The following is a 14,142-nucleotide window of genomic DNA, read 5'->3' as shown; positions in this document are numbered from 1 at the left end:
AGCAGCGGAGACAAAACGGCGCAGGCCAGCTGCTTTGGCGGCTCAGAAACGCAGCGACTGCCAAGCCAAGCGGATGGCCTAAAACGAAACGGGTTGGCGAGGCGTATTACCCAGTGAACCGGTTAACCGATTAACAATTAGACCCGATTCCAAAAACGCGCGCACGGCCAACTATTTCAATTAAAATTTATTTATTTTTGTTTCTGTTTACTCAATGTGTTTTTGTCGAGGCCTAAATGAAAGTGCAGAAAGGCAAGTGACTGTGAATGCGAACGTGACGACGGCACAGAGAGAAAATATCACTGAAATCGGTCAACAGCTCGTCAGTTTCTCATATCAATAAGTTCCCTTTCACCGAAAAATCCGTAAATTTTAAAACTATCAAAATAGAACTTCATGCTAACTTTCTCAACTCGAAAAAAATGTACTGCTTAAAGGTGTTACACAAGTTATCCTATCAACTCCATAATTTCTTGAAAAATAAACTTCTTAAATTACCTTTAATACAGAATTTCGTAATGAAACCCGATAGAATTGTTTAAAGAAGGTCTAAGCCTGTTTTAACAATAAATGTTTTCTATCAAGAAAAAAAAGAATTACAAAATATCCCTTGACTGTTAGCCATTAATATAACTAAAACTATATCTCAAGATTATGAAAATTATTTTAATGGCCGAGTTGTATTATTTATTGTTTTTCAAGAATGTCTTAGCCTGGTTAATAAGTAGCTTTTTTTAACCTGTTAATATGACTTTGTATGCAACTTAAGGATATAAAGATTATTTACATTTAAATATTTTTTTTCTCTCTGTGTGCGTTAACAGTGAATGAATAAAAATCCCATAAAAGTGCCCAAATAACTCAATGCAATGCAGTGACAGCGAGTCAAAGTTAAATAAAATCGAAAAGAAAAGCCCAAAGAAATTATAAAAGAAAGGGGAATTCGTTCCCTAAAATCAGTAGCAAAGCCCAACCTAATCCCATCCAAAAGTCATGGTAGTTGTTCCCGCTCTGGGCGCCGCCGCGGTCTCCGTGGGCGGCCTGCTCTTCAAGGCGAGTGCCGCCTCGAAGGCGGCGGCGGCAGCGGGCGTGGCAGCGGCAGGCGCCTCCAAATTGGGCCTGGCCATCGCCGGTGCCATCAAATTGGCCACCGCTGTGATCGGAGTCGGCAAACTGACCATCCTGCCCTTCCTGATAGCAGCCATCGCCTACTACAACTACGATCTCTTCGATCCGGAGAATCGACCCTTCAATGTCCAGCAAGTGGAGGTGGCCTACGACTTCATCATCATCGGTGGCGGCTCGGCGGGCACCGTTCTGGCCTCCCGACTCTCCGAGATTCCCCACTGGAAGATCCTGCTCCTGGAGGCGGGCGGTCACGAGACGGAAATCTCGGATGTTCCACTGCTTTCGCTCTATTTGCATAAGAGCAAAATGGATTGGAAATACCGGTGAGTCAACTTTATTATAAACCCAAAAAGAAAAGACTGTGGTGAAATTCCGACCTTAAGACTTTTAAATCTTTAGTTACATTTAAGGAGTCTAAAGTATTTAAAATTTTATGGAATTCGAGGGGTTAATCCTTGACAACTTCCGATAATTAATAATTTAAAATCGTTAGGAAGTTAAAGTAAAATTGTGTTGATTTTTTTTACCCAATTTTGGGAGCAGGTCCGAATTATACAAAGGGCTCTGAATTAAGTATTTTAAAAAAAAAAACTCAAAGGGTAAAATCTTGTAAATTTTTTAGAAATAAAGACTGACGTAAGCCCAAAACCGTCTAGCTCTTAAAGTTTTACGATAGATTTAAAATAGCTATTTCCAAAGTTGTAACTCTGTCATAAATATTTCAAAAAGATTGCACTAAATAACTTCCTAGTATTTTTATTTGTTTAAACTTTAAAGTACAAGTTACTTGACTTTTCCACAGTATTTTATTGGGGTCTCAGTACTTTTTGGGTGGGTCAGACGCTTGGCCTTAACAATGGCCCGGTTTGCTCATTGTTTGCGCCGCTTTTGACCAGCTCACCCAGCTCATCCCAATGACTTTGCTATTTCCAAAAGCTGGCTAACAACAAACACCATATTCTGGCATATGCAAATCGCGCCGGGTGAGCCAGCAATCGATGAGTGGTGTTGTGACCATCATTAGCATTCGGAATAGACCAAGACAACTTAACTTGGCCGGGTTCGGGTTCAGTCGAGTCGAGTCAAGACGAGACAATGATCATGATGATCGTCATGGCGGTAATAATGATGGTGCCAAAGGCCGGATTCGTTTAGTTAGCAACCGCCTGCCAAATTTCAGACTATTTGCCAGCTCTCTTCACACGCAAACAGCAAAACGATTTCAGCACTTCAGCCGAAAGAAAGGGAAACCGAACTGACTAATATGATAATATGATTTACTGTCATTTCACATCACAGGAAATGTAACATGTGTTTTTGGCAACCTATTGGTTATCTTTGTGCATCTATAAAAAGACTATTTATATTCTTATCAGCATGTTGTTATTTTGTGCTTGGGATTATTTCATAACATTTGTGTAATCTATCTTAAAATACAATAATAGCTGACATCATATGTGAAATATGTAAGAAAACCATATTTAGATTTCTTTTTTATATACCAAAATACAATAATAGTTTTAGCACATTTTAAACTTGAATTTATCTACCCATTGACAAATATAAATGATTTTTGAAAGACAGATTTTTTTTTTCGATATTTTCCGATATTTTTGGAATCCTGTTTTATTTTCTTGTACAACTAATTTACGAAAATTCCTTTTATTTAAAAGTGTTTTTTTTATTGTTGATCATGTTGCCCAAGGAACCTTATTATATTATTAAATTCACTCTCAACATTTTATTTTTCAAAGTAACACCATTAACACGAATAATTTAACGAGAGTTTTCATTTCAATTTTCTTGATTTCTGGCTTCTTCAGTGTTCCCATTTCTGGGATCTTTCACTTTTTCCCGGCCACAGAATGTTCCAATTAGATAAAGACAAACGTAAACCATTACCATTAACCATTTACAAGCAGTATCATATCGGTGGATGATCATCTTCGCCTTTTGTGTGTCGCTTTCAAAGAGCAATTAAGTGCGGCTTTATATGGTTGAGCCTCCTCTATTAGACAGAAATTTTGGGTTAACAATAATAATAGTATATGGGAAACGAATACTGCTTCTGGGGACTGATTCGAATTAGAATGGGCTACCGTTAGAGAGGCCTGCCCCGAGGGTAAAACTTTTTTTCGGGTGGGTCTCGCGTTTCATTCAGATCGTTTTCTATCTCACGGCATTTCATTAATAACAGCTGATGATCAACTCAAGCCACCTGAAGCCGGCATTCAAATTAACAAATCAAACCGCTGCTTAATTATTCATGAGCATTGGTATTTTTTTTTTTTTTTTTTTTTTGAATTTGTTTCGAGCGTGTTACCAATACCGTAATCCATTTAACTGTTTAAGGCGACAAGGGGCTGGGTGTTTTGGGTTGGGTCTGGTAGGCCTATCGGCGATTTTTTGTCGTTTCTCTATGGATCTTCTTCGCATCGACTTGGAGTTTCACTTTCAGAATTACACATCCATTAGTATTCCCTTTCCCTTGCCAACTTCCATTTGCATTACCTTTCCTTTCCTTTCCGAATCCGATTCAATTCCATTCCATCTTATTTTGCGTAATTGAATGCAATCAACGGCTAAGTGAATGCGAAGTAAATCATAAAGTGGAAAAAGAAACAATGGTCACACAGAAAAAAAATGATCTGATATTATAAGTAGATATGACTGCATGATATTATTTGGTGAATTACATTATATCACTTTTTTATTCCGACAAATCATTAAAATAATATCAAAATTAAATCGAAATAACCATTGCAAAAACCAAAACTAAGTTTAAAAATTATTTGGAATTTAGTATATAGATCTTTCTGCATGATATATGTGTATATTACTTACGTAAAGGATCTGATTTTGTAAAAAAGTAATTTATGCATGACGACATATCACTTGACTTATCATGGATAAATAACACTATTTAAAGTTATTTATTCTAAAAAAGCATTGAATCACATATTACTTACTACTTTATTTATTTTTTTAAGATTAAGTTGAAATAACCGAAAATCGTTCAGTGCACAAGCGCATAAAAACAAAAAACCAAAACTAAAGTGCATCGAGTGTGGCAATATAATCGAGTGTGTTTCTGAATCATTGCATCATTGGCAAACTCGGGAGAGTCGGTAGCAGTATCTGCATTTTTGTATCTCAGTGCCTCCCAACTTCAGTCAGCTAAAATCTTAAGAGAGAAAAACCAAAAAAAAAAAAAAAAAAGTGTGTAAGTCTTGAGAGTTTGTTTTGGGTGCAATGTGTACAAATCGCCACTCGAAAACCGCTTTACAAGCAACGGAAAATTCAGTTAACAGACTGCATCGAAATTGAAACTGAGTTTACCAAAAATAAAAATAAAGACAATCGGTAATCACTCTCACGTCAATCATCGACTACAATCTTGATTGACTCACTCATGGGCGAAAAAGTTTCACCCGCCTGAGAAAGTCACAAAATTGGTGTCATCACTTTGGTATCTCTTTAAGTTCAGTGTCAAAGTTGTGTGGCTTCAAGGTCGTGGGAAGACGATTATCAGACGGGAAATTGCAATTATACTGATCAGGAAAATAATAATAAATTTTATATATTTTAGAAATCAATAGGCGAGATATATCCATATAAAATACAAACATATTAAATAAAGATAGTAATTATTATAGCAATAACATTGAAGAGTATAAAATCTAAAGGGAATCAATTGATGGTCGAAATAAGTTTTAAATACACAATTATAAGTATTGGAAATACAAATATACATACGAAATTGAAAAACTGTTTAAGGATATAATACCAAAACATGTTAAAATTGCTGTAGGATTTCTTTAAATTTATAAATAGTCGATAAAATTGTTAAAAACATAAAAAACTCTTGCAATAAATAATACCCATGCCCAGACTGATAATAAACCAAGCCATTTGCAATCACCTTCGTGTACGATTACAGGATAAATGCCTTAAAGTTAACGACTGCCGCTAAATATTTCATAAGCCACTCTGTGTGCAACGATCGTTGCAAGCCATTTGAAAGTATTCAAATTCGCAGTAAACAACAGTAGGCGCCGACTAAAACCAACAGTGGTTCTATAGGGCAAATGAGCAACGAGACGGGGGAGTTAATGTGGGACCCAGGTACTCGTTAACCCCCGCAAATAACCCGTTTCGGTTTTTACTTTGGGGTTATGCAAGATGAAACTGGCGATGACCCCCAGCCTTATCCGCATCATTAAAATCCCTCCTTTCGTTCGTAAATGCCTGAAACATTTTGGCATGCACATTGGAGACATGCCCCTGAGAGATTCGGGTTCGCATTTTAAATGCAAGCTGCAAGCGGATATCAATTCAGGCAGTTATCATGAAGAAACTACATTGGGAGAAAGTGAATTCATAAAATGAGATATTCAAAATAAAGAGCTAAATGAAAAGGTAGAAAAGAAGAGTTTTCAGAAAAAACTAGCATGTGGAAATCTTGTAAGATCTTGTTTTTAAACTGTTTCATCCATTCAAATAAATATGTTTAATCAAAATTCAATACTATTATTTACTAAATTACATGTCTTGTAATGTATGTTATAAAATTGAATGCTTAGCAATGTTTTGAAATAATATTGGAACATTAAAAGCTTTTTACCTAATAAGCTAGCTAAGAAAAATTAATTTCTACTACTATTTACTCTTTAAAACAATATCACATTCTGGAAATTTACAAAATTATGTTTGATTTTGTAATTCTTAATTATTATCTATATAAATAAATCACATGTTGTAGACTGGAAAATTTTAATTAAATCACTTTTGATTCATAATCCCAATATTTAGAACCAAGTTTATGATTTCGCACAGTGTGCATTTTGAGATCGGGATATCCTCCGCCGGTGCAGTCCAATTTCCCAACAGAAAAACCGGATCGGGTTGGATCGTATAGAAGTTGCGGGTATGGCAAAGTGGGTTAGGCGGTCTGCAGGTCTACAGGTTTGGCGCCGCCATGGAAGTGGCACGAAACGGGACGAAACGAAATGAAATGAAACGAAATGAAATGAAACGGCGCTGATACTTGGCAATTGCACCTGAATAGCCGGCCACTCAGACCAGACGGTTGCCAATCGAAAAGCCGAAAGCCGAGAGCCAAAACCAAATCGAGAGGGGGTTGCGGGTAGGGGGTAGGGGGTTGAGGTCTACGTGAGCCGGTTAAATGGACAGGCTTCGGTGGGTCGTCATACCCGAGACTAGTGTCTCGTACCTCGAATTGTGTCAACCGGGCAATAAAAAGACAACTACTGCACACCATTACCAGGCAAGCCAAAAAAAACAAAAAAAAAAAAAAACAAATTACCGATAAAACTAAATATTGATATCGTTATTGATATTTTTGGTTTTACTCAATCGAAAACATGCAAAATGTTATGACACCAGACGGCACCCAAATATTTGCTGTTAATGTAATTAACACCAATTGATTAGTGCGCCCAAAGATGATGTAAAGTGGAAAATAAACGGAACTAGTAATGGAAAGTTAAAAGCAAACAAACAAAAAAATTATAAACTAAAAATTGAAATATACAAAAGCAACAAATAAAGAATGTGAATGTTTAATGCAAAGGAAAAATGTAGGGAAATGAAAATAAATCAATGAAAGACAAATTTATGAACTCGAATGAATTCCTTTGGCAAACATTTTGGTACTTCTCTTGAACATTTTTCCCACATTGCAATTCGGCAATTATTCCATTCGTGAATCTTTCCATTAATAAATCGCCTGGAATCGTGGCCGTTTTACAGCTTAATTCGGCCGCTAAGTGATTTTATATGGCAATCAACAGCTGTTCCATCCGAGTGCGTTTTCCCCATTTTTTTGTGTTTTGTTTGGTTTTGTGAATTTTGGAACTCTGGTGAGGCCTTAACCAAGTTTCGGTTAACGAGCATTAAACAATTACGAAAATAATGCAATCAACTCGGATTTTCGGCATGCATATTCATTTCATAAGCGGCAATTATGGTTTTGGAGCCAGTGTACATATGTCTCTAATGCACGTTCAAATCCAACGTTTCTAGATCTGCAGCTAATGGCAGAAAAAAAAGCTTTAACAAAGTGTATAATCTCCAAAGCTTATCTGTTTCATCGAATGAAACGCACAGCTCGTTAGACTTTCAGGATTATGTCACTAATGTCTTTGTGATCTTTATTTCAAGATATTTTTCAAGACTCAAAAATATTTATTTATTCCGGATAACATAGTTACAAATAATAAACATTTAAAAATATAATTATATAATTTGTTTGAGAAATACAATGAATTACTTAAATAAATTAAGAAAGGTGCAAACTTTTAAGTTTTGCCAAATTGAATTTCCCTTATTTGATATGCTTTATTTCGCCATTTTTTAAATAATCGCCCTTAATAGATTTACGCACCCAAACAAAATAGCCAAATAAACTAAGCGAAATGAGTTAATAATAATTTGTTACGTTTATGTGAGCTAACTGTTAAATGGCTAATAAAAAGCAAACAAATTGCGTCAGTTGGGCGGTCGTCTCGCACAATCAGTTGGAGAAGTCGAGGCCGAAGTAAAGGCGAAAGTTTTTGTTTTTCTCTATTTTCTTACCAGTAACTTTGGGTGATGTGTGTTTTGCACCTGTATCTATGAGAAATGGCCGAAGCACGTAGCCAATAAGTTAGTATGGCAAACAACGTGTCACAGCGGGGTTACAGTGGCGCGAATTGATATTGATGGCTCGTCAAAAGGGTTAAAGCGATGGAAAATATACATCACCAATCTGGGCAGCATAAATCAGACAGCATGTCATATGCTAATTACCCTTGTCCCAGAGGAAAACAAATACGTGGTGGGGAAGGTGTGACACCCTCTAATCGCAAAAGATGCAAATGCATTCGAGACAAGCGAATGATGGACCGTGAAGAGCCTCAAGATGGACACTAAGCAACCTACTCAAATACACTTACGGAGGCTATTAAAATTTTAATCACTAGCTTTAAAGCTACTAAACATTGTTGGGGCTAAAAATATACCAAAGGGTTTAATGGATTAGAATACCAAGAGCTAAAGCAACAAATATAATCAATGCCTGATTTAAAAGAAAAAAAGTTCAGATAGCTAATGATATTGAATGCCAATCAATTAAACATTTTTGGAACGAATTGAAGATGGTATGAAATTCCAAAATTGAACTATTATTTTAATTGTTGTAGCCAAAATTCGAATATACTTGGGCGTATAACTTTGCACTTTTTGGTGCAAAATAAAGCACTTTTTCTTTGTAACTGCAAAAATTAGACTGACAGCTAAAAGAAAGTCTGGTTTTTGGTCAACAATAAAAATGTTCAGGTTTTAATGCCCATCAATGTTGAATATTATTACGAGTTTTACAAGGTTTTAAATTTCTTTATTGTTTTTGTTGTTATTCATCATTTTTTTTCGTTTATGAGGTAAAATCTGAATTTTGTTATAAACAAAAACTTTTGGCACAAACAAAAATTAAAGCTTTACTCTTTTAATGGTTTGGTAAAGAAAAATGGTGTTCATTCAAATTTCGCCTGGAAAAGCATGTTAAAATATATTTTACTTAGAAGCACGGAAGTCTAATGATGTATATTTACACCAAAGTTGGGAGTTCATTCTTATTTTTGTTTTCAAATAAAGGGTTAAAGGGCGTAACTGTCTTCGTAGTTATCTTATTACCAAGCCTTACCCTTTTTCTCTTTGGCTATGGCACGCTTTTCTCCCCGCAGCACACCATGTTAGACAAGTAAAAATCATTGCTGACCAAGTTTTCCGCAACTGACATTTGATTTCCGTTTGTTTTCGTCGTGCCTTTCTCAGCCGAATGTGGTTAAGTTGTCTCTTGATTGTTGCCTGTCACTGGTAATTTGTATTTTCATTAACGACAAAAAAGTCTTCCTATGTGTTTAGCAGCTGGCACACGATGGGCAGCCAAAAGAAATACAATTCGGATTTAGTTTCAGATTCGGAACGGGAGCTAAGCGAAAAACACCCAGAGTTGTCAAAACGTTTTGTTGGCCAATTTGTCCGTTTGTATTGGTTGCACTCACGCCAGGAAAAGTATTCGGAAAATATGCTGGGAACTTTGGGCGGAGATAATTATCTTAACAAATGCTTAACTATGGCTGGGATATCCGCTAATTGATAGAGCTTGAAATAGCTGGGTGCAAATTAACGTTGTTTTCTCTGCGCAACTTTAGTTAATCTTTTTCTATTATTGTTATTTCTTCTCTCTGATTTCTTATATATGCAGTAATCACCTTAAAAAACCAAAAGTGCACTGTTGGACTTCCTCTATTGGTTCATTGACACTTGACTACGCTTTATTGATCTTACTATTCTTGCATATTATCACAACAAATAATTATGAATGTCACTTTATTTGTAGCCTGTTTGTTTTGCCGTCTTTTATATCTTTTTGGCCAACATTCCAATTAGTGTTTACATTTTTATCTCTTTTCAATTATGTTTACTTGTGGAGTAACATTTAAAGCCACTCATAGTTTTCCCATTTATAGTTTTGCAATTTAAAGTTTTCGTAATTATTTTTTTGTTATTAACACGATTTTATAGTCCATCTTAATCCTTAATACGCAGAAAAAAAACCATTTATTACCAGCTGAGTGGTTGATTTTAATCTGTGCTTAAGCAAGTTTTCTGCACTTTTTCAAAGCCACACTTTAAATGCCACTCGAAGGCACTCGTACTCATGGATACCATAAAGCCATTTAAAGGGCAAAAGTACGAAGGGGAGGTCGTTGGCTCATTGCCTCATGGATATTTCTGAGCTTGGCCTAATGAGCGCTTAACACTAGCTTTTGTGGTGTTGTAATTTAGTTGGCCACTGGGCAATCTGTATAATTTTCGGGGGAGTGGTTTCTCGGCATCTTGACTAATGCGCTTTCATTGTCGCTTTGTTTACTTGCCCACAAACATTATCGGATATCTCTTTCTCGGCTTGTTTGGGCTTAGCGAGATTCGCTAATTGTTTTCTCCCACTTTTCAGTAATCAACGAAAATATATATTATGAAATTAACTTCCTGAATTTGCCACTTTATACAATATATTTATATATATTATTTTCATTATAGAACCCAACCCCAACCGACGGCCTGTCAGGCGATGAAGGACAAACGTTGCTGCTGGACGCGAGGAAAGGTTTTGGGTGGCAGTTCCGTACTCAATACCATGCTCTACATTCGTGGCAATAGAAGAGATTTTGACCAGTGGGCGGAGTTCGGAAATCCGGGATGGTCTTACGAGGAGATCCTGCCATATTTCAGAAAGTCTGAGGACCAGCGGAATCCTTATTTGGCCAGAAACAAACGGTACCATGGCACAGGTGAGTCTTCGAATATGCAAAGCTAATCTCTCAGTGTCCAATTAAATATTTTTCTAAATATAGGTATATACCTAAATAAAGCGAATTAGGTCCGCAGTTCACAAGTTTAAATTTAATTTATCACTTTTGTTATTTTGCTGCCATAAATAATTTCTCGTTGGTAGACTTTACTACTAAAAAGCTATGTTCACTGACATAGAAACATAAATCTTTTAAGCAATAAATCTTTTGGTCTTTTTTTTCTAAGACACCAACTATTTAATTTGTAAAATTAATAACAGAAAGTTTAAAATAAATTTTAGAAAATGAAATTATAAACAAAGTTTGCTAACTTTAAATTTATTGGTTAGTTCTTCTAAAATTTTTTATTTGATAAAACAACTGATTTATAGACTTAATCATATCTGGACAAGCAGATATCAAGGACTTGCGTTGTTAACTACAAATTAATTCTTTTAATAGACCAACCATTAAATTTCTAGGCTAAATAATTAAGTTTATTTGGACAAGCTGAGATCAAAGCCTTATTTTATTTGTATAAAATACATGACCAGTAATATTTGTTAACCTTTTATTTTAGGTGGCCTTTGGACGGTACAGGACTCCCCATACAACACGCCCATTGGTCCGGCATTCCTGCAAGCTGGCGAGGAAATGGGCTACGACATTGTGGACGTGAATGGAGAACAGCAGACGGGTTTCGGTTTCTATCAGTTCAATATGCGACGCGGTTCCCGGAGCTCCACGGCCAAGTCATTTTTGCGACCGGCTCGTCTGCGATCCAATCTTCACGTGGCCCTATTTTCACATGTAACAAAGGTCCTCACCGATCCGCATACGAAACGAGCCACGGGAGTTCAGTTCATCCGGGATGGAAGGCTGCAGAATGTGTATGCCACCAGGGAGGTGATCCTGTCGGCAGGAGCCATTGGTTCGCCACATCTGATGATGCTCTCGGGGATTGGACATGGCGAGGAATTGAGCCGAGTGGGTATTCCGCTGGTGCAACATCTGCCTGGAGTGGGACAGAATCTGCAGGATCACATTGCAGTCGGGGGGATAGCCTTCCTCATCGACTATCCCATTTCGATTGTGATGAAGCGGATGGTTAATATCAATACGGCCCTGCGATATGCCATCACGGAGGATGGCCCACTGACCTCCAGTATTGGCTTGGAGGCGGTGGCCTTTATCAACACCAAATATGCGAATGCCAGTGACGATTGGCCGGATATGAACTTTATGATGACCTCGGCATCGGTGATGTCCGACGGGGGTAGCCAGGTGAAGACGGCCCATGGACTGACCGACGAGTTCTACCAGGAGGTGTTCGGTGAGGTGAACAACCGCGATGTCTTTGGCGTTTTTCCCATGATGCTGCGGCCCAAGAGCAGGGGCTACATACGACTGGCCTCGAAGAATCCGCTGCGCTATCCACTGCTGTACCACAACTACCTCACCCATCCGGACGATGTGAATGTGCTGAGGGAGGGGGTCAAGGCGGCGGTGGCCATGGGCGAAACGGAGGCGATGAAGAGATTCGGGGCTCGCTTCTGGAACAAACCGCTGCCGAACTGCAAGCATCTAACCCTATTTACCGACGACTATTGGAACTGCTACATCAGGCAGTATACGATGACGATATACCACATGAGTGGCACGGCCAAAATGGGTCCACCCTCGGATCCCTGGGCAGTGGTGGATCCCCAGCTGAGGGTTTATGGCATACCCGGATTGAGGGTTATCGATGCCAGCATAATGCCGGCGATCACGAATGGCAATATCCATGCACCCGTCGTGATGATTGGCGAAAAGGGTGCCGATATGATAAAGCAACTCTGGCTGACCCCCACGACGGCGCCGGCGGGTGGGTCAGGGGGTCAAGGTCAAGGTCAAGGACAGGGTCAGGGGCCCAGTCCGCGTCAAGGTCACCGTACAAGCCCCCCGCAGTGGCGTATTAAGCGATCATTAAACTCAACCAGTGAAAACTTGGACTTTAAACAATCATCATTGCCAGTTCATCAATGGCCTTTGCCAAGGTCGTAGCGATTTAAGGAGGGGGGGTTGTTCCAAACAGAGGTCAAGTGGGTGGAGGGGGGCTAGCAGGGGTGTTTGGCTCACTTGGGGGGGTTAACTAGCACAAATTTCTGTCTTTGAAGTAAATTTAATTTATTAAGCTTTATTTGCTTCCCATTCTTCCTAATTCTTTTGCTCTCTGTAGCCAAAAGAAATAACGTATTCCCTTTCCTTATGCAAACAACGAACCCCCTACCCCCATTAACCTTTGACCTTAGTCACTTAAGCGCTTCATGTAAATATCGAGTCATTTATGCTAATTCTTACATTTTTTTTTTTAAATCGCTTGTCTGTTGTGTGTGTCTAATCGAAATGTGTATTTTTGTTTTTATTTTTATTGTTTGTTTGACGCCGCGTACACTTGGAGTACCTCAGTTAGTACATAAGTCGAAGATTACGATTACGATGCTAAATGTTTGATTAGTTCTTAAATGTAAACGAACTTAATAAATCGAATAAATACAAATATTACCTCATGCCTAGCTTTATTGAACCACTGTTTATTTGGGCTTTGCGCATTACAAATCAATTATAAATAAAGGTCAGTTTAATTTCCGCATACTCAAATATTAATAGGTCCTAGTAAATCATTAAAATTACATTTTTTAAGCATATTCTGCTTCAAAACAAAGAAACTGTAGGAATAGAATAAGCAAAAGTGGTGCATTCCAATTTTTTTAAGGTAAATGTGCATGGAGTGTTTAATATATTTCCTTTTATTAAATTGTAAAACCGTAGTTTTAATAATAATAGTATAATAACCAAAGAAAAGTTACAATCAAAAAAACAGTTTGAAATTCCATATTTAATCCACTCCTACTTACAGTTTGACATCAGCTTACGATGTTTTCACAAACCTACAGTTTGAAATGCACCTTTAAAAGCTTAGGCAAAGCTTACCTGTAAAGAAAGAAATAAAAATACATAATTAGTAAACAAACCATTTTCAAATGTCAAAAACTGGCCTAAAACGGGCTTAAAGTTTTAACAGCTTTTACAAAGCTGCAATTTTTTCTTAAAGCCAGGCTTACGAAAGCTTTAGCTACAGGCAAGAGGAAGTAGATACTGTAACAAAGTGTAAATATATTAACATATATTGCATAACTTACTTAAAAGAAAGTGATATAAAGGATCAAAAAGGAAAAAAAAAAACAATTATCAACAATGGCAAAAAAAAGGCAAAGGGTTATTCAAAATCGATAATATGAATTGAAGTAAATTTAAAACTATAAAATGACCCCATCAACATTCGGACTATAAGATTAAAACAAAAAAATCATTTAATAAATTTGAAAAAAGTTTCAGAGTATTTAATGAGATGAGAAATAGAAGCAACTATTGATTTTTGAATGTGAATTATATGATATATTATTGAATATATTTATCAGTCCTCAAAAACGCGTAAGGAAATGTTACGCAACCCGATAGCCACTGAGTTCCTCATTTTTCACATCGGATTTATTCCAGCGGATCTTAGTAGTTCGATGCGGTTAGTTGAGTTAATGCCAATGCCATAATCCGATAATCTCCCATCGGCATATTAATTGCATTTTTACAATTTAATTTACGATTTCGGTTACAG

The 14,142-nt window shown here is 37.2% G+C and overlaps 2 protein-coding genes across 9 annotated transcripts in view; one reads left to right on the top strand and one right to left on the bottom strand.

The window, feature by feature from the left end:
* Positions 1–14,142, bottom strand: part of LOC108148113 (flotillin-2) — a 113,432-nt gene that overhangs the window by 45,504 nt on the left and 53,786 nt on the right. The window lies entirely within an intron of this gene.
* LOC108148101 (glucose dehydrogenase [FAD, quinone]) lies at positions 37–13,036 on the top strand. 4 transcript variants are annotated; one of them, XM_017274945.2, is made up of 4 exons: positions 37–322; positions 825–1,451; positions 10,234–10,484; positions 11,065–13,036. In XM_017274945.2, the coding sequence occupies exons 2-4, from the start codon at positions 994–996 to the stop codon at positions 12,528–12,530; spliced, it is 2,175 nt and encodes a 724-aa protein (XP_017130434.1). In that variant the 5' UTR covers positions 37–322; positions 825–993; the 3' UTR covers positions 12,531–13,036. The 4 variants fall into 4 exon arrangements, with proteins under 4 accessions (XP_017130434.1, XP_041566658.1, XP_017130433.1 ...); XM_041710724.1 differs by having other exon boundaries at positions 37–365; XM_017274944.2 differs by having other exon boundaries at positions 37–424.

This window comes from Drosophila elegans, unplaced genomic scaffold, assembly GCF_018152505.1.
Source record: "Drosophila elegans isolate 14027-0461.03 unplaced genomic scaffold, ASM1815250v1 contig_149, whole genome shotgun sequence".
Classification (NCBI taxonomy): Eukaryota; Metazoa; Arthropoda; class Insecta; order Diptera; family Drosophilidae; genus Drosophila; species Drosophila elegans.
Note: the sequence above shows the minus strand (reverse complement) of the source record. Positions and strands in the feature narration are given on the sequence as shown.